Source organism: Poeciliopsis prolifica, unplaced genomic scaffold (genome assembly GCF_027474105.1).
Source record: "Poeciliopsis prolifica strain line A6 unplaced genomic scaffold, Auburn_PproV2 SCAFFOLD047, whole genome shotgun sequence".
Classification (NCBI taxonomy): domain Eukaryota; kingdom Metazoa; phylum Chordata; class Actinopteri; order Cyprinodontiformes; family Poeciliidae; genus Poeciliopsis; species Poeciliopsis prolifica.
The window spans coordinates 4,446,054-4,467,040 of NW_026562422.1; the positions used below are offsets into that span (position 1 = coordinate 4,446,054).

A 20,987-nucleotide genomic window follows, 5' to 3' on the forward strand; every position below is an offset into this window, starting at 1 on the left:
ATGACAAAAATATTTAACAAAATCAAGAGTAGAAAAGATGTTGCTGGGATTGAGTTTCCGTATGACAAATAGTAAAGTGAAATCAAAAATGATGAATCTTCTAATATAACCAGAGCATTTCTCCACACTGGAAGTGATGACGTTGTTTTTGAAGTTTTTCAATCTCGAAAGAGTTGAAATAATTTTATGAATGCAACTTTCAATAACAAATAAAACATTTTTCTATTATTATTGATTCCCATTTTATTTTGTGCCTTCATCGTTTAAAGCCTTTCTGGTTTCATATCACAAACAAACGTTTTTTGCATTAATGAGAACCTTTTTTTATCTAATCCTGTAAACATTCATAAATATAACAAAGGTTGGAGTAACAAATTTTGCACGAGTTGACTTGAAAGCACCGTGTAAGAATCAAAACTTTTGGTGAAAAGCATTTTGACATATGACGTATTAATTATTTTTTGGGTGATATGAACAAGTATGGCACATACAGGGTCATTGTTTCGCCACATTGTAGGATCCATGTCAGAGTAATTGGTGTAGTTTTAACATAAACTTGAGCCTGTGAGATTTACCTGCAAGTCAAGACTCTGGGCCGAGGACACCCACGTGCATACGTCACGCTACACAGGAAGTGAGGAACAACATCAGCGTGTGCGAGGAGAAACACGCCTCCCGGGTCACGTTCGCTGTCAGACAATTTTGAGAAAGTTTATGGTTTTCTTTTTAACACTTTGTCAGCAGTTACCGCTGTTCAACCACGTCGCCTCTGGCCTGTTTCGAGACGCTGCGTTTTCCGTCCCCGGTAAGCTAAAGGCTAATGTTGCACGGTGGCTTTTAGCATGTTGTTAGCATGTTCTCAGAAGTTGTTACTGGTCTGAACTGTCGTAGTTTTTACTTTGAGCTTATTTCAGTTTTTATTCATAATCTGAGCCAATCAGTTTTGCTTATTCTTGCTCCTGCTTTCTGTATTTTTGTGTATTCCTCTTTCCCTCTCATATCGCAGAACACCTTTGCATCAGAAAGATGCTTCTTCGGACATTGTGGTCGAGACTGGGAGCTCGGCAGCTTGCTGGGAGGAGACCAGTCTCTACTGTTTCCTCAACCATTCTTGGGCAATGTGCGAAGGCCAGCAACAACGAGTCGACCCCAAGGATTCAGTCCTGGTCTTCTGCAGTCACAAGAAGCTTTCATTTAAACTCACTGAACCAGCAGTGCATGCGCAAAACACACGTTCATCCCACACACACAAACTTCATGTGTAATCAGGCTCGTTTTTATTCATCTAATATTGTGAAGTCAGTGCTAAAGCCCACCTTAAAACCAGTAATAGTGCCTCCTAAAGGAAAAAGACCTCCGAAAGGCCCACGAACTAAACAGCCTTCTCGCTCCAACCAGCCTTTAAACAAAGATGATGAGGTGATGAAGTTGGTGATTATTTGTTTGTTTTTCCCATCTGTTGCTGCCTGGTTCAGCCATTAATTCAGGTGTTCTTTTGTCCGCAGGACATGATGCAATGCACAGCCTTTGCAACAGCAGACCAGTATCATTTGCCAACACTTAGCCATGACTTGATAAACCACGGCTTTCAAGAGATAGATTTACCAAGAGGTATGAGCCAAGCAGCTCTGCAGGGGGATTGACTCTTATCCCTGCTGCTTTGAGTTCTTCTGACTCTCCTGTTTTTATTTCAGATGCATCAAATGTCCTGGTGATAAGCACCGAAAACGCTGCCAAAGTGGACGACGACGCTCTTATTTTTTTCTTCAGGTAGAAACGACGAGCTTTTTTTTCCTTCCTTCTTCTTTTCTTTCACATCTTTCTATACTTTATTGTATATTTTTATATTAAAATGTCAGACAGCGACGGCGTCATCGTCTTGCTGAATGTCATTGTAATTGTGAACTTTTGCAATTCACAAGAACCACATGCTGAGGGGTTATTTATCTGCTATCACAGGTGCATTGTGCTAACCGGTTGGAGCAATGACGAAGGAGGATGACCTTAAAAAATGTTTTAACTTCACTTCAACATGCACAACTAGTTGGTCAAAACTTGGACAACATTTTTACAGGTTCTAGAAAGAAAAAAAATCAATAGCTGGGATTGTCGTGTCATCATTTCACCCTGGAAAAAGAAATGTTAGAATAAGTCATTAAATGCCAATACAGTTATACACTTTTTGGGAACATTTAATCAGTATTGCATAGCTTGGTCTAAACCGTAACCTGTGTAAAATTAAATTACAGTTTGAATCAACTGAAAAAGAAGAAACTCTTGTGGGAATTTGTTTTCTATCATTTTCTGATTCTCAGCGTGAGCCTCGGTGTTTTGGAAATCTTTGTTCTGACGTTCTGCGTCTGAATTTTAGGGAAGGATCTGTTGTTTTCTGGAATGTCGAGGAGAAAGAGGTAAACATCACCTTTAACTTCTCCAGACTGAAGCCATTTCTAAATCGGACCACCTCTTGACAACGGAGTGTTCTCATTTTGTGCAGATGAAAAAGGTTTTGAGGTTACTGGAACATCACGAGATCCAGCCTTACGAAGTCGCTTTGGTTCACTGGGAAAATGAGGAGATCAACTACACTGTTGGAGAGTACGACGTGCTTCAATGTCGGGACGGGATCGCCGGGGTTCCTGAGTGCTTGCTGCTCACTGATACGTTTAAATCTTTTCCTCAGAGGAAACACAAAGCTGGAGAGAGGCAACTTCATTCTTAGTTACGACATGGATCAACAAGAGGCTGTCCTGGAGAAATTTGCATTTTCAAATGCTCTCTGTTTGTCAGGTGAGAATAGATGAATACTACTGACTTGCTTTGGGTTTTGGTTTTACACACATTTTAACCTTAGTCCCTGTTTTTTTGTTGTTGTTTTTCAGTGAAGTTGGCGATATGGGAGGTGGCTTTGGACAACTTTGTAGAGTCAATTCAGTCGATCCCAGAGGTACAATGGACAAGATGGAGAGACACTGAATGCATATTTTATTACACATAATGCCAGCTACTTGAAACTCTAAATGTGAAGTAATTTGTTTTGGTTAGATGCTGAAGTCTGGCAGAAGAATCAAACTGTCTTCTTCTGAGGTTATGCAGAAGATCGGAGAGCTATTTACGTTGAGGTAAATTCCATTTTTCTCCCAGCAGCAGCTCACTCCTTTTCCATTTCATTTTTACGACTTAAGAGAAAGCCGAAGCTTTCCAATTACTCGTGGCGCCAGCCTCTTCACTTGATTTGCTATTTTTACCACTTCTGGGTTGAGGTAGTGCCTGTCTGTGCGGTCACGTTCAACGTCTCCCACCTCTGGCATGACCGACCGTAACGTCAATCATTTTCGCTCTCTGCCTCCCGTCCCTCCGACAGACACTGCATCAACCTGCGGTCCGACCTTCTCCTCACTCCCGATTTCTACTGGGACCGAGAAAACCTAGAAAAGCTCTATGACAAGACGTGCCAGTTCCTGAGCATCAACCGCAGAGTCAACGTAAATACAGCTGCAGAGCGCAGACAAGTCCTGTGTAAGAGCCGCAGTGGGACTTTTAGCCCCCTTCTTTGTGCGTTACTGTCGTTTGTAGGTTGTGAACGAGAAGCTGGAGCATTGCACGCAGCTGACAGACCTGATGAGGAGCCACTTGAGTGAAAAGCACAGCTTGAGGTTGGAGTGGATGATAGTCATCCTCATTACCATTGAGGTAAAGTGGGTTTACTTCACCCTTTTATTGACAGTGAAAAAGGATTTGTTCATTTTTTTTAAAACTACAAACTCTAGATTTTTGGGGATTTTACGTTGAAATACCAACACAAAGGAGTGAGGAAAAAGGTAATTTGTCTTTTGTCCCCTTTATTCTGAGACTCCTAAATAAAAATCCAGTGCAACAAATTGCTGTCAGAAGTAACTTAATTGTTACACGGCGTGCACGTGTGTGTAATTTGACCTTAGTTGGACCAATGTGCAAATATTTCAACTACAAATTCTTTTCTTCAGATGTGCAAAACTAGCAGGGGAAAAACCCCAAACACTTGCAGCTGCAAAGGTTGTTTGAAAACTGTTCACTTTTCTCTCTACTTTGCATTTCTGCACTGCAGCGTGTTGGTCTACCAAATAAAATCTCAATTAAATAGACGGTTTATGTCACAAAATAGTAAAAAAAAAAAAGTTTTACAAAAGCACTGATCAATATCTCTCCTGTATGATTAATCTGTGCCTTGTTCTCCTTGAAGGTGATGTTTGAACTCGCAAAAATGATCTTCTGACCTGCTGATCACAGAGAGCACAAATCTATGAATGACATTCGAGACTTCGAGGGAAGAGGTATCCATTCACTGGTATTTCACAACAAATCACTGACAAAATGTGAAGGGGACCCGACCAGTTTTAGGTTCGTTCCTCTTTCAACAAAGGGACGATTTTCAAACGCACAATTTGCCTATAAATATGTCCTTTCATCCATTGCTTACTCTCGCTTATCCTTTCAGGATTGGAGCCCAGCTTGGCTGACTGTCTGTTCAGATTTGTGTTCAAACTTGTTGAGTATTTGACTGTGTTTGTATTTCAATTATGAGGTCACACTCACCTTGGCTGAAAACGTTATTCTTGTGGCTCATTCGTGTTAAAAGAGAGAAGAATAAATTCTTATGTTAATGTACCTGCTCCCAATTGGTGACTCGACAAAAAGCACGAGTGCTGTTCTTTTTGTATGTAGACCACCGCTTGAATGTAAAACACAATCTGTTGAGCTGACAGCCGAATGAGACGTTTCAATGACACAGGAGATTTAGGGTATGTGCAGGTATTATTTTATTCAAACAAAACAATGTTTTAATAATAAAAATCTTGCTGATACACGAATAAAGGCATCTCAGGGTTGTGTTTCACATCTCGCCACGTTTGACGCGTGGACAAGTTCTTGGAAATCACAATACGTGGAATAAAAGGAAGAAAACAAGAAAACAACAGCGTGTTTGTTTGCCTTCGTCTTGAAAACGTAGCTGGTTGTATCCAGATAATCCTTTTAGTTGTTGATTCATAAACATTTGGGCAGAAAGATGGAACAAGAAATATGTTGTTATTAAGGCTCAGAAATCAATATTTGGGTACATCGAATGTCAGATATGGCATGCTCCCTGTCTCCTTGAAATTGACTCAGTGGCATCGCTCTTTACTGCAAATCCTGTGAAAGCTTTTAAAACAGACATTATGTACAAGATAAAATATAATATATCTTAAATATCTTTAGGTCTGTAATATATTTCGTAAAAGACTCGCATTCAAACATGTATTCAGTCCCACATGAACCTCCTTGTTTCTGTCACATTGCAGCTGCACACAGCGCTGCGTTATCACGACTGTATCCACCTTATTTCGATCCCCAGGAGGCTTTTGTAGATTTGTGGGCGCAACAAAGTGGGTCCTCCAGGGCCGACAGCTATTGTGTGGAGGGAGGGCAACTTGAAGAAATGGCCGCATATGTAGCTACTGCACTGACTCAGTTTCTTCAGATGCAGACGTGTTGGCTTTGAGTCCACACAATGAAATGAGCTCACATAAAGCATTTTGGGTTCTCTCTTCAAGTTTAGAATCTTTAGCCAATTTCTGTTTTGTTTGCTTATCTGCCGGTAAGCAATGAAAACTACCGCTTTTGTTTCTGGAGACACACTTGCTGCAGCCACAAACTAAACATGGTTTGATTATTAGTGCGGCAAAAGTTACCGAGCTCCACGAGGGCATCTTACCACACTTTCCAGTGGCATGTTACTGCCTATAACAGATTATTGTGTGATTCGGTTCTGTTCTAGTCCAGAGGGGAGATTCTCCATGTTATGGTCTGGAGCACAACAGCTGATTTGCAGCGACATTCAGCAACGGAGAACCTCGAGGTTCTGGTTCTGGTGGACTAAATAATTCCAGATATTTTATTTTCTCTTATAAATAAATTGTGCTGGCCCAATCATAATGACATAGACTCAGATCATGAACTTTTATTATTTTTTAAATTCAACCGAATAATCCAATTCACGTCACACCAAGCTGATATTGTGTAGTTCTGGTGTTTTATACCTGCAGCTCAGATCTCTGGCCAGTTTTTCTCTTCATTGCTGTCAGCTCTTCAGAGGAACGAGCTGCTAATTCTCGGTGGTTCTGTGACAAAACGTAACGATCGTGTTCCTGTCGCTCCCCGTGATTAAATTCACAATTACAATAGTCTGTACTGAGCAGCTCTCTGATGGCAGACGCCATGTCCGTAAATAAGTTTTACTAAATATTGTAACCGAAAAGAGAGATATAATTTCTGTCACGAATATAAACTATCAAAAAAAAACAACAACCTACAAATCACATTGAAATGCTGCTACTTCCAGTGGGCGCCAGAAGTAAGACCCATAATGGTTTCCCCAGTAAGACTCCCAGGAATAAAGGTCATAGACCTGATCTGGTCGAGCTTTCGACCTTTAACCTTTCATTGATGTCTTCAAAGCCAAAGCAGCACAAACGAAAATTTTTGCTGCACAAACGTAGTCGAGTTAATTGACACCCATTTCGTCTGATTTGAAGAAGGTGGGGAGGCCAACTTCACTCAGGTACTTCACCTTGGTGGTGGATAGCAACGTAAAATGGCGCGTAACGGTATGATGGAACGAACATCATGGTTTTCTACTTTGTTTACAAATGCGTCTCAAAAATGTAGCGTGCTTTTAGAACATTACGTCACGGTTGTGGAGTTTAGCACAGGGTTATTTTTTAAAAACCATCCACAACCTGAACATGTCTCAGAGCTTTGTTTGATTCGTCATCTGGAAATCAAAAAGGGTAGACAAGGCACCTGTGCAAGCTACTGCAAGGAGGTTTTGATTCTAAAAATGAAACCAAAGCTGAAATGGAATGGTTTAGATTAAATCATTTTTGTTGTGTTGGGATAATCAAGTAGAAATCTGGACTTAAATCAGATGTGACACAGTAGATGTTGTCCAACCCATCTGTCCGATTTCGGGCTTTTTTGTGAAGAACGAGCAAAGAAATTTGGTTTCTGGATGTGCAAAGCTGGTAGACGCCAAAACTCTTGCAGCTGTGATCACAGGAAACGCTCCGTATCCAAACTATTGTATCAGAGGAGATTAATGCAAATGACTTCCACACTTTTAAGATTATTTGTAGAAAAAAAACGCGTGTAATTTTCCTTACAAAATGCACTTTGAGTTTGTGGTCGTTACTTAAAATGTGACGACGTTCAAGGAGCATGAACCCTTCTGCAAGACTGTAGGTGAAATAACTAAAAGACTGAATGATGAAATATATATGGTCATAAATAGGACAGGCTGCGCAGTATCTACTTTCAGTAGTATACAAAAAAGGTGTGCAGTGTCGGAGTACAAACGTAAATCTCTCAGATACTGTTAAAATCACTTTTACTTTTCAAAAAAATAAAAATTAATATAATGTTAAAAGTGGAAGAATTGGACATGATTAGTATTAAGTCGCACACTGTGGAACAGCCATGTTTTAGTGCGAGGTTGATGCGTTCACACCTGAAATCACTGCAGTCCCTCCGAGAAGGTTAACGGTTTCCCTGTCCAAACTTCTCTAACCACATAATTAATGTTATGTTCAAAATCAAGAATGGTTTCACCACTAAATATGGGAATATTACTGGATTAGCTTGGTGTCACAAGAAACACTGCAATGGCTTTCCGAAACGTTCGTCCTTTGTTATGATTGTCCAACCTTAGAAAAGATGAGAGAAAGCAGCTGTTAGTCGTCTGTGACAGATAATTGAAGACTAAATTCCTTCAATGGACGGTGATTCTGAAAATGCTCGAAGATTTACCTGTCATTGACCCCAGAGTCGGGCTGTGTTAGCTTCATTCCGCCGCGGAGACACTGGTTCCCAGGTCCTCGAGTGCAACAGTGAAATCCTCCCCTTCACTTTCCATTTCACTCGTTTCTTTTTTCAGCGCGTCTCGTTGGCTTTCTGTGTCCTCTGCCTCCAGGCTGCATGCCATCTCAAACTCCAGCTCAGGCTCTGCTTCATCCTTTTCTTCACTTTCACTCTGCAGCTTGACACGTTCATCCAGCTTTTCCGTGGATGTTTGCATGTCCTGCTGTGGATAGATGTCCTCCTCTGCGTCCAGCCAGACGTCTTGGTCATTTTCGTCCTCTGATTGTCTGAAAGCCCAACCCTTTTTCGCCTCGGAGAGCAGAGGCTTTCGCAGGAGCACTGCTCTCTTCTTTTGTCTTGCTGGTTGGCAAACCTCCATTGTTTGAACCTCTGCAATGACTCTTTCAGTAGATTGGATTTGTTCCAATGGCTCTATTGTTTCCACTGCTTGGACACCAACATCCAGTAGCACTGGCTGACTTGCAATCACAGCCCTTTGGATTAAACGTGAGTCCGCTTCTGGTTCTGTGATACTGGTTGCCTGCACCGCTACCTCATTTAGCTCCATCTGTTTCTTGCTTTCATCTCTTTGAAGTACAGACTCTGCTGACTCTTCTGCCTGAACTCCAGCTTCAGAAACATCCACCTGCTTCACGGGTTCAATTCTTTCTATAGGTGCAGCAGAGGGCCATGTTGAGGCTTTGGCTTGAGCAAACTGTATGTTCAGTTTGAACTCTAAAGACAGACTAGAAGGGGACTCCAGGTTGCCTACTGATGAGATTACTCCGGTGTTTTGGGGAACTGCTAATCCAGCATTGCCGGGTGTAGCAAGCTGTCTTTGCGTACTTGCCAGAGGTTCCATGTTGGTTTCATTTGGACCCTTTCCAGCTAATTCGTCTGTTCTTACATCTCTTGGTGCGGTGCATACTTCTGGCTTGTCAGGTTTTGCTTCCACCAAATCCTCCCTGTGATCCTCGATGGAGATGTCTGGAATACTTAAAGGTACCTCGGATTCTTCAAGGCCTTCTTGCTCAGCCGGGATTCCAGAGTTCTCAGTGATGACAGTGGCCTCCTCCTCTTGTCTATTGGCGGCTATCTCAGCACCGTCATTGATCACCTTCTCATCTTCCGTCTCAACTGATTCCTTTTGGTCTGCCTCACATACTTCCATCATACTTTCTGACTCATCGGTGACTTGTTCTACATGTTGAGCGGCCATCTTGGATGGCGTTTCCTGTAAGTTACTTGTCACATGCTGCATAACATCTTGAACTGTCACCTGGATTTCTTCAGTAGTAGTTTCTTCTTCAACTCCTGCAGTGGCTAAGAGGTTGTCTACTTTCTGAATGCTTTCATGGCACACATCAATTACTTCCTTATCTTCTGTAATTCCTACTTGGATCACTGCATCAACAGAGTTCTGGGCTGATCTGATATCCACATCCATCAGGTGTATCTGAACTTTATGATTCACCTCGATCTCCACAGGCGGCACGCACATTTTCACAACAGCAATGCTCGGCTCTGCTGCCTGATTAATGTCATCTAGGACTAATGGGGTTGCAGTCTCTACTGTATCATTCATTTCTATCTCACTGGCCGTTTTACTCATCAAAACGTCTTGAAACTCAACATTCAGTTTCTCACTTGAAACGTCTTTCAAATTACTTATAACTTCATGTGCCATGAAGGTGTGATCAGTTGCGGCCACCTTTATCTCGGCAGCTGAAAGTTTGTCCGTATTATCCCCGTCTACTGTCTCCTGCTGCTCACAAAGATAGACTTCACTTTTAGGTTCTTCTGAAACTTCTACCAGGTCTACACAAACTGGCTGGGTTTCCACAGGACATGTTTTTTCCAGGACCTCGGCAGTCCTTGCCTCCTCATCAACTGACACAACATGAACTGCTGTCAATGCTGGTGACCCCTCCACATTCTCAAGAACATTTTCTTCATGCTCGGCCTTAGCATCGCATGGTTTAATATCAGTTTCGTGATCCAGCTGCAGTACATCTTTCCCCTCTGGTTTCTCTGGAGCAGTGTCTTCTGGCTGTGGAACATCGTGAAGTAATGTTTGCGTTTCAGGTACCCGAGCCTTATTTTCCTCATCAATTGGTGCAGTTGTTGATTTGCATGTCTCCATATGTGAGGCAATGTCTTGTGGGGTAGGAGGCAAACCTTCTCGTTCCACAGATGGAGGTTCCTTTGACTCTGTAATAATTAGTTCTTCTGTGACGGTTTCCAATGCTGAAGTGTCATGTATCACTTCCACATCAGATGCTCCAGAGCTAATCGCTACTGCATCCGGCTGAACTGCAGCAGCTTCTGGTTCCTGAGCATTCTCTGTTTCAGGAGCATCCTCTACTTGAATGATTCCTTGAATCAAACATTCAGGTTCCTCTTTTGGTTTTTCTTCAGCTGTTTCTGCTTTTGGCATGGTATCAGAAGGCATTGCATCTTTTTCTAGAACCTCCACTCTGCTTTCTTCTGACGCCAATATGTCTTCTTGAACATTGTCTGTGGCTTCTTGTACAACATTTGTGGCTTCTTTAACACCAGAAACTTGTGTAACATCAGAAGACTCCAGTGTATGAATTGTTTTTTGTCTCTCTTTGTCTGCTTGTTCTTCATTTTCTTCAGAGAAAGTCTTTACCAGTTCAACGTCTTCTGTATCTGTTACAGCAAATGAAATGTTTTCTGAAAACAGCACTGATTGATTAATGGACTGAACTACATCTTCTTCTGAAGTCAATATTGGTTCTTCTGGACATATTAATTCATCGTTGATTTGAGCTGCATCCGTTTGTGGCTCTTTGTCTTCTGGTTTATCACTTTCCTCTTGTTTTTCATCCTGCATCTCTTCTTCTGCCTTTTTATTAAGGGACTGAACTAGATCCTCTCCAGATGTCACAGTTGTTGTTTCTACAGATTTCAATTCTGCTTTGAATTCAGCATTGTCACTTTGAGTTACATCCGTTTTGACCTCTTTGTCTTCTTGCTCATCAGTGACTTTAGTGAGAGACTCTACTTGTTTGGGTTCTTCTTTTTCAGCTGGTAAAATGTCTGGCAAAGACACTTCATTAAGGGACACAACTGCATCCATTTGTGGCTCTAATGTTGGGGCTTGAACACTTTCAAATCCTTCTGTACCTTCTGACTGACAGATTTGGGCTCCATCTATTTGCGGTTCTTTATCTCCTTGCCCATCTTTGACGTCAGTGACAGGCTCCAGCTGTTTAGATTCCTCTGTATGCTTTTCAGCTGGTGAAGAATATGGCAACGATGACACTTCTTTACGAAGGGACTGGACAGCATCTTCCTCAGACTCTGTTGTTGGAGCTTGTGCACTTTCTAATGCTTCTGTAGCTTTGGAGCTATCAATATGCGCAGCTGCTGCTTCTGGCTCGTTCCGCTCCACCTCCTCAGTTACATCAGTCAGAGACTCTACCAGCTTGGACTCTTCTGCATCTCTTTCAGTTGCTGTATCATCTTCCGCTGGTACTTCCTTATCAAGGGATTTTGCTGCATCTTCCTGTGACTCTAACGTTGGTGCTTGAATGCTTTCTAATTCTACCGTAACCTCAGACTGATCATTTTGTGGCTCTTTCTTTTCTGTCTCCTCTGTCACTTCAAGTAGAGACTCTACTGGTTTTGACTCGTCGGTGTCTGTTTCAGCTATGACAGTATTTTCTGAAACTGATACTTCTGTGTTGAGTGTCTGAACCAGATCCTCTACTAACTCTGTTGCAGCAGTCTTCACAACTTCTGTCACTGCACTTGGTTCAGTTTCAGCTTCCACTACTGGAGATCCTTTGTTGTCTTTGGTTTCTTCACTAAGATCCTGTGAAGGTGTTTCAGTGAACTGGATTGTCTCTGGGGGCCTTTCTTCAGGTGAGTGGATATCATGCTCTCCTTTGGCCAGCTCAGCTTTTTTTTGTCTTGCCTGTTCTTCCAGCTCATCCACTGCATCAGGATGTTTGACCTCATTTTGAGCTTGTTTTTTGGTTTCAGTTTCCTCTTCTGTCACAGTTTGGTCTCCCTCGGCGTCATCTACTGATGTCACCGTTAATTCTTCGCTGGAGTCTGTTTTCCTTCTGTTATTTTCAGCTTGACCAGGAAAAAGTTCTTTGGTCGCTGCGACTTCTCCTTTAGGTGAACTCTCCAGTGACACTGCTTCGGCGACATCCCCTCCACCTTCAACTACATGCTGCCTCTCTGGTGTAATTTCCACATTTTTGATGTCTTTTTGTGATTCTGAAACATTCACCTCACAGACGTCATCTGTAGCTGGCTCAGCGGTGTCAAGCTCCTCTTTAGGAACTTCTGAAGCCATTTCTGTAGAAATGGCCTCGCTGAGGTGAGAGATGCTCTCGGCTTGGATTGTTGCTGCAGCTTCTTTCACTGCATCAATTCCTTCAGCATTTAGGCCTGTCTTTATGCTTGTTGCTTCTGATCCTGTGTGCACTTCCAGCATTTTGGGCTGGTCCAATACAGACGATTCAAGTATTTGATGCGATACTGAACAAACAGCTTTTTCAGGACTCTGTTCCTCCAAACACACTGGAACTGCCGTCGGGCTTGCAGCGATAGTCTCAGAAACCTGCTGCAGGAGGGACTCTGTGTTCATGACGGTGTACTCTGCTGGGACAGGTGTTGTGTTACCAGATGTTTTTGAAGACTCTGATAACTGGGAAACTGCAGACACCATCTCTGTTTCATCTGCCAAGGTAACGTCTGCTGGCTCCGGAGCAGTTATGGCTTCAGATGTGACTTCCAGCAGGTCCTCTGCTATCGTTTCGTCCTTTGCTGCCTCCTCCGCCACTGAGGCTGGGGTGGTCTCTGTAATGACCCCCTCCTCTGGGATATCACTGAGCTGTTGAAGATTGCTGGAGTCTGTGAGCTCGTCTGGTTCTTCTTCTGTAGTTGCGGCTGATGAAGCCTCTTTTTCTAAAGCTCCTTCGTGGCTTGGGGTGTCTTTTGGCTCAGTGGGCACAGTGTCCTGTAACTGGACTTCCTCATTGGTCTCAGTGGTTCCCATTTGAGGTTCACCATCTGCATCTTTTGCCCTATGACTTTCTGTTTCTGCTATTGGTTCTGTTTCAGGTAAATCAAATTCAGACAGAGGAACCACAGCAGGTGTCTCAGAGTCCTCATCATCGATACTTGTATGCTCTTTACTGACCTCCTCAGCAGAAACATCAACAGACTTTCTTGTTTTTCTTCCAGACAGGAGTTTCTTTATGGAAAAGGCAGAATCATCTTGGCCAGCTTCGTTGGTGCTTTCTTCTTCCTCCTTCACTTTCTTTTTGGGAGTGACAAGTTTTTTAAACGACCTCCACGTTGAGCTTTCGTCTTCCTCTGGAGGACTTCCTGTCTGTTTTGGGGATGACGCCAGAATCTCCTGCATCTCATTAGACGTTCCAATCGGTGGTTCTTTAGAGCCGCCGTTTTGTTTGCTACCTTGACTATTTTGAGGCATATCATCCTCAGAGTCTGATGTTTTCCGACTCCTTCTTCTTCCAGATCCACACAACACAGCTTCCCATGACACAGACGAATCTTTTCTCCTTTTCCCTTCCTCTGTGCTGTGATCTGATATTTGCTCTGCTTCAGCTGGTTTCGGCCCATCTTTTGAACCTGGAATTGGCCCCTCTTCGTGGTCCACAGATGACTTCTTCCTCCGTTGGGGAGTTACAAGCTTTTTGAATGAAAACCAAGCCCCATCTTCCCCACTCTCCGCCTCTGCAAGAGTTTCCTCTTTCTTGTTGTCTGCAGACTCTGCTGATGACAGAAGCTGATCTGAAACATGTTCTCCAGAGTCGGACAGCTTTGCGTCACTTGATTTTCTGCCCTTTTGCTTTTTGCCGCGTTTCTTGAAACTAGAGCCTGACAAAAGCCTTTTCAGGGGACTTTCTTGAACAAATTCCTGAGAGTTGGCGATTTCATTTATGACAATAGATGGTGCTGTAGCTGATTTGGTGATTGGCTTTTCCTCTTCAGTTTTCTCTTCATGAAGCTCTTTCTCAGTTGGAGCAACGTCTTCCTCGTGGTGGCGATCACCTGCCGCCTGGGTCGCCTTTTCCTCTTCTTTCTGTCCTGCTTCGTCATCTTCAAGCTTCTTCTTCTTTCGAAGACCGGAAAAGATTCCAGTTGTGAAAAACTTTTTAAATGGACTTGCATTTTCGTCAAGCCCAGCAGGAGATGCTGGACGTGGCTCCTCTTGCGACGTAACGTCCTCGCTGAGAGGTGAAGACGTTCCCGCATCGTGGGATGTATTTTCCTCTTTGGTTCCTGTCGTTTTCTCGTCTTCTTTTTCCTGAAAATCGTCAGGTGTAACATCTGTCAGCGTCGGGCACACAGTTGAATCGTTTTCCACCGCCTCCTCTACCGTGTTGAGATCTGTGCTTTCTTGAGCCTCCTCAATTCTTTCCCTCGCAGGCTGTTCAACATCAACATCTTCCGGTTTGCTCGGCTCCTCCTCCGTCACGTCTACTGGCACTGCACTTCTGTCAGTGGAGCCTCTCTTCACTGTCAGTTTCAGACCAATGTTGCTGAAAAACTTCTTGAAACTCTCGTTGATGTCATTCTGCTTGACATCCATTTCCATCAGATCATCGTGTCCGACCTGTTCGTCTTCGGTTTCTTCAGTCACTTTCTTCAAATTAATGTCCTCGTTCTCCAGGGGTGCCTCTTCCTCTTTTGGTGGCTCTGAAACTTTTATGTCTGGACAAATGGCAGCTAAACCAGGATAGAAGATAATGATAAATTATAGTTTTCTGCTGAGACAAGTGTTAAGAGTTTTTGCCAATGAACAGTAATACAGCTAAAACATATATATTTTTGAGACTCCATAAAGACATATTTATTTGCCACATGTTAGAAAAATAAGATGTACTGTAAGTGTTAAACTATTTGGATGATGATATCATAGCACTTGACCACTCCAAGACATTGACTTTGTTGTCCTTTGTGACTAATTTGGCAGTACGTTTAATCATTGTCCATTTGGAAGACTCATTTTTGCCCAAGCTTTGATGAGTTGGCTACTGTCTCAAGAGGTTGCTTCGATATTTCCACCTGTCCTGTCCTCATAATGTCCTCATTTTTGTGAGGTCCGCTCTTGTAGTTCACGGTTGCGATGGGGGTTTTAGGCTGGCAAGCTTCCCTCCTTTTCTTCCAAATGTAACAGTGGTCATTATGGCTAAGCACTTCAATCATGCGTTTAGTCCTCTGGTTTCAAGACACCAGAGGAAATGTCTCCTAAAATCATATATTTGTCTGTGTCTGTGACCTGCAAACTGTAAGCTCCTGCGATGATCAGCTACTTTCTGCTGGCGAATTGGACGTAAATCTCATTCTGTGTTTTTTGGCGCACTTCTAACACTTATTTCTTCCACGCCATCAATTAAAAATTCAATTAAATCAGCCAAAATATCAAGAATAATGTCTTGAGGGTGTTTTGCTTTAGAAGGGGTTGGAACGCTTTCCAAAATATATGGTAGTTTAAAGAAAATAACATTACGTGGAAACATTCAAGACTCGGTCAGGATGTAAATTTTAACAATCCTAATGAACAATGACTCCAATCATACCAAGAAAGTTTTTACTGAAGAGTAGAAAGTCTGTGATTTGGAGTGATCCTTAAAGGTTTCATTAAGCAGATCCCTGAAAGGTGTGTACAGGCAAGGTGACTCAGACACAGCAGGAGAATTACAATTACAACAAACTATTCTACCATATATTAAGAAACTGGATTTAGAGAAAATGGGAGGGAAAAAATCATTGTCATTCTGACATTTAGCAAACAGAAACAGTTTCTGTAATCCTGAGTGACCCAAAAATTAAAAAGAGCCGAGTCTGATTTAAAGTCAGACTAACACGCGGCTTCGCATCATGCGTTTAGTCCTCTGCTTTCAAGACACCAGAGGAAATGTCTCCTAAAATCATATATTTGTCTCTGTCTGTAACCTGCGATCTGTAAGCTCATGTGATGATCAGCTACTTGCAACCTCTTCAGACAGTAGCCAACTAATCAAAGCTCGGGCAACAAATGAGTCTTCCAAATGAACAATGATTAAACGTTAGTTTTAGCTTTCAAATTACACACCTTCAATGCCAATCTCATCCTCACAGTGACCATTCAGCTCTGCTTTTCTGTTGATGTCAGAGATCTGTCCATTGTTCTTGAGAATCTGAAACAAAACACAAAATCATATGATTAGTAATAGATTATAAAATCCATCAATTGTCCATTCGCACTTATCTCTACAGGGTTGTTGGAGGCCTGTTGTCTTTCTCCAGCTGGTATTGGGCAAGAGGCAAATAACACACTCACCTAGAGTAACCAGTTCATCGAACAGCAATGGTTTTGGACATGGAGGAAGATGATACAGGTAAACTCCAGGCTGGGATTCAAACCCAGGACCTTCAACAGTCCCCTCATCTGCATCATGGTGGAGCCAATTTCAAGATGAAATACAGCAAGCAGTCAATCCGCAGTCAGCTTGAGTTATTCACACAAGACATAAAAGTGTTTGCTTTCTCCATTCAAGTTGCAAACATTTTGGTCAGACTTCTGTCTTTTGTTTGAAAAAAATAACTCTCCCTTTGCGATTCCCAGGTATTTCTTACATCTTCAGTCGTGTTTTCTAAACAGTCTCTACAATCCAGTTACTGTGACCTTTCTGTTAACAATCCTAATAGCCTAAATCTCAAGACCCTGGGACAGATTAGTGCAGCAGGTCTGAGCAGGGTTTAGAGAATGAGGAACACATGTCCAACTAGGGTGAGGTCACTCACTTAATAAATCAGGATAAACGTCGCTGTCAGCGAGTTGATAGATGTCGGTGTCCTAACATATTTGGCCAAATCTTCTAGAGCCGATGTTTCTCACTGTTTGCTGATGTCGAAACAGGTCTTCCAAGTAATCCTCGAGGACGATTAGGGAAATGCAGGGCAAAACCACTGAGAGAATTACAAAATGCCAAAAGATCAAATGCCATAACGTGATTAGAACTTACTTTTCTAGGCGACGGACACTCAACGCCAACAACAAGCGAGCGCCTGACCTGCAGCAGGTTTTCTTTCGCTCTGATTCGTTTGGAGCTCGTTTGTCTCTCAATGTATTTAACAATAATGATGCTTTAGGCTATGAAATTTCAGCGCCAATTCACAGCACATGAAAAGACCAAATTTATACACAGAAGTATATTCCAGGATTGATGCATGCAGATACCAATTTGATCCGAGTTATGATACAGCGCAGTTAAATTCATTTAATAAGGCTGATTGTTAAAAAGTCATTGATTACATGGTGCCACTGGCTTTGCAGCAATTCCTCCTGAATAAGCTTTTGGCGACGTTGGAAAGGAACAACTTCCTTTTAACAGGAGAAGACGCCCAGACAAACTGGACCAACTCATGGTTTGATTAATGCTTTTACCAAGAGAAATGACAGATATCTTTTCCAGTCATTGTTGCATCTTATTTATAAAAGTTGTAAAAGTAAATAAAGTTGAAGGCGTGTTGTGCAGAACAATTAGATTAGCATCTTTTTTTTGTTGTTGTTTTTTTTATGTAGTCCTCCATTATAGTCAGGTTCAATAAAGAGCATCTGTGAAGAAGTTTCCAAGCTCAGGCAGATTCCCAGTTGTCCTTACTTTGACTAGGCCAGGGATTTGCAACATGCATCTCTGGATCTACAAGTTTTACTTTGGACATTCCTCAAATATTCCTATCTTTGATTAAAATGATAACGAACCAATCATTCTTAAAGACACTGAAAGCACCTGTAATATTTTGTAAATATTTTCTTCATATTGTTCGGTTGCTATCTTGTTTTTATTTTATTTTTTTAACCATAAATAATAACATCCCAGGTATTCGTCCTCTTTTGGAAAAGTTTTTTTCTTCGTTTTAAAATTGAAGAATAGAAATGAAATCACGGTTCTTTCAAAATTACAACAAATTTGCGGTTGAAACTATTTATTAAAAATTTCAAGTTATCTTTTTTTTTAATTGGTGTAATCTTAGTGGCTCTGAGCAGGTTTTGTGGCGCTGGACTGAGGGCAATAATAGCTCTTTTGTTTTAAAGCGTGCAGAGCCTTTGACTAGGCCATTCTTACTCTGTCAGAACCACATCTTCTGGTTGAGATGTGGTGTTCCAGGTGGGTTAGAGGTGACGGAGGTCCACCAGCCTCCACCTTCCACTTGTTCCCTGTGTGACAGTAAACTCCAAACAGAACAATGCATCATGTTGGACTTCCTGCCCATCTTGGCCAGGTAATGATGGTGCACGCAAATAATCGATGCTGCTTTCTGCTGAGTGCAGCAGAGAGGGAATTTTATCCCTCCCTCGGGCTTCACTTATGTTCTTCTAAGAGTTTTGTGTCCCACCGAGCCCCCACCCGGGGCCAGGAAATTCAAAACTACCGCATCAAAAAGAAAAGCAATGCAGATGAAAGTCAGTGAAAGTGGGCTGGTTTTTTGAGGGCAATCCGGCACAAACAAATTCTGCACACCTCGGTGTTGCAGTACAACTAATTCTCTTCATCAGAAAGAGCTTTTTGTTCCCTCCCTTCTTTTCTGCAGCAGCATCTGCGTTGTCCTGCCAGCAGCAACCCCCCCTTCCTCCAGCCTCAGCATCTTCCCTCTGCTTTTTCGCACACAATCAGCCCCGTTCTGCGTAAAAGACAGAAACTCCGCGCAGTTCATAACAGGTGAACTCCCTGCGTCTGACGCGCAGACCAGCGGGACTTATCGATGCGGGAAGCCGTTGTACCTTGTCGTCGGTGTCCTGTCCGGTTCCCACATCCCTCTCCTCCTCCTCCTCTTCATCATCCGCTGCTGCTGCATCGCTTTTGGCGTCCCGTGGCGCAGACTGAGCGTCTCCCATAATCGGATCTGCGGCGCGTCACTGTCCGGACGGAGGGAGCCGCGCAACGGACGGAAAACAACAACAAAAAAAAAACAACCAAAAATATCCCGACGAGCCGGCAGGTCAGCTCCCAACTGCTGCTGGGATGGAGCTGGACAAACTATTTCCACCCCCCTCACCCTCCTCCTCTTCCTCCCCGCGGAGTTAAAACGCCTCCCTTCCAGATCACATGAAGACACAAGGAGTCAAGCCTGACCCGGCCCGAGCCCGGCTCGGTTCGGTTCGGTTCGGTTCAGCTCGGTTCGGCACGCCTCTACCGAATAAAGAGGAGGGTAAAAAAACAAGCTCCTGCACCCAGATGACTGAGGAAACGCCCGAGCTGGCAGCATGAAACGGAGCCATTGTACATGCAGGTTGATCCAAACAGCAGACATGCACCAACTTATTTCAGAACCCGTAATAAACTCAGTTATTCCAAGACCACTCTGTGCGGCGTAATCGGTTTAGAAATGTGTATTATCTCTTAATGGGATCAAATTAAGTCTTAAGCTCTGCAAAAAATCTAAATAAAAATATTGGGTAGGTATTGTGAGGATGTATCAGTTTTGAGAATTGATGTGAAGCAACGTGGATACGAACTTAAAAACATTCTTGATTTTTTTCATGTTGCTATTTAATAGTTTGATTTTATTTGTATTTTTTTCCAGACTAAAACCTGTTAATAAAATATGTCATGGTGACTGTTAAGCTCTGCACAAAGCAGGAAGTTGATTCTTCTCAAAGATGCGGCTGAAGACAGACATTTACAGGCGCTGCACAAACAGACTCTCAGCAGCATCAGTCGGCGTCTTCTCAAGGTCTTCTGCTTTTGTTCTGCGTGCAAAAGTTTCACACCAAAATACACACCCACCGCTGAGACGCAGAGCCCACCTCCCGACCCGAACTGTGCCGGATACCACGACGTTTATCCTCTGATCTGACTTTTGTTCTCCTGTTTAATAGAGGGGTTGAAGTCAATAGGGGGGTTGAAGTCAATAGGGGGGTTGAAGTCAACCCACCGTCGTCACACCCCTCGTCCACTGCGGTCACCATGAAATAATACAGGGAACACGAGTGTAACCAGACGAAACCTCTTTGGTTCTGCGGAGCCAGCTGCATGGTCTGAAAGCACACCAGGCCCATGACCTCAACAGGTCAACACGTATGACTGAAAGGTCAAAGTGAGCCGTCATGAAGGGAATGGAGTTGAGTTTGTTGGGGAACTATGACTTGAAAATGAATTAAATTTGAAGCATGTAGCCGTTGATTCAAAGTGAAACTGAAGAGTCCTCTGTATTCTTCCTAACAATTTTTCAAGTCTTTTTTTAGCTGCTTCGAGCGTTTCACTGCACATTTCCTGCTGAGTTTGAACGTTTTGAATTTTGGTCCGAGCTAATATGGAAACACGGCCCAGATTGGACAGAGATCCTGATCCAGCGGTTTTCAGTCCATCCTGGGCTGAACCGTGGTGCTTGTTGTTGAACTTTCTGACCCATTTCATTTCATCTAATGAGTCAGTCTGGGTCAAATGGGAACATTTGGATCAAAATATTTGTTGCAACATCATTCCAGCTACACACCAAAACTTTTGTCTTAGGGCAGAAAAATAACATTACAGTACTTTCAAAGCGCTTACCTTTAGAAAAGAGGAATGAAAAATTGTAGAAATGCAAACTATATCGCCTAAACTATGCGATCACCACACATGTGACTGTGAGTGACATTCAGTTCTAAATGAATAAAGTTTATGATGATGTAGCTCAACCTGTGCAGCTTCAACATGTTTTTCTGGGGCAGTTTTCCATGTGTTCAGGGCCGTCATTATGAGAATATTTGACCTCTCTTCCTAAAAGCACATTTACGAGGTTAAACACTGATGTGGGATGAGAAGATTTCGCCTCAACTGAGTTGTGTTGAATCAGGATTCTGTGCACACAAAACTTTTGCGGATCCTGCACTCACTCACTCGCACATAACAAAACCGTCCATCCACCACTGTAATATTAATGTCATTTGTTGTTTTCTTCGCACTTTAATGTTTGGTACAAGACTTTACCGAACAAACCGTACTTGAATTTCACTTTTCAAACCGCCACAGTGCCTCTGATCTCTATGGATGCTGACTTGGGCGTGACCTGGGACACTTTGCTCTGTGTGGATCGTAAAGTTTTTATAGTTTTTGTAATATAGTTTTCTA

The 20,987-nt window shown here is 42.7% G+C and overlaps 2 protein-coding genes across 3 annotated transcripts; one reads left to right on the top strand and one right to left on the bottom strand.

Moving 5' to 3' along the window:
• The first annotated feature begins 646 nt into the window (after positions 1-646).
• Positions 647-4,795, top strand: rmnd1 (required for meiotic nuclear division 1 homolog). 2 transcript variants are annotated; one of them, XR_008607902.1, is made up of 13 exons: positions 647-805; positions 1,007-1,419; positions 1,506-1,611; positions 1,695-1,770; positions 2,372-2,411; positions 2,498-2,598; positions 2,684-2,790; positions 2,883-2,947; positions 3,046-3,122; positions 3,365-3,485; positions 3,577-3,693; positions 4,223-4,380; positions 4,478-4,795. XR_008607902.1 is itself a non-coding variant. In XM_055057249.1 (12 exons), the coding sequence occupies exons 1-12, from the start codon at positions 715-717 to the stop codon at positions 4,253-4,255; spliced, it is 1,347 nt and encodes a 448-aa protein (XP_054913224.1). In that variant the 5' UTR covers positions 647-714; the 3' UTR covers positions 4,256-4,795. The 2 variants fall into 2 exon arrangements, 1 of the variants encoding a protein (XP_054913224.1); XM_055057249.1 differs by having other exon boundaries at positions 4,223-4,795.
• On the bottom strand, positions 4,776-19,164 carry akap12a (A kinase (PRKA) anchor protein 12a). The gene is made up of 4 exons (XM_055057248.1): positions 18,656-19,164; positions 15,983-16,067; positions 7,825-14,613; positions 4,776-7,721 (listed from the first exon to the last, which is right to left on the bottom strand). Exons 1-3 carry the CDS (start codon positions 18,767-18,769, stop codon positions 7,859-7,861), a joined length of 6,954 nt encoding a protein of 2,317 aa, XP_054913223.1. The 5' UTR covers positions 18,770-19,164; the 3' UTR covers positions 4,776-7,721; positions 7,825-7,858.
• Positions 19,165-20,987: the final 1,823 nt, after the last annotated feature.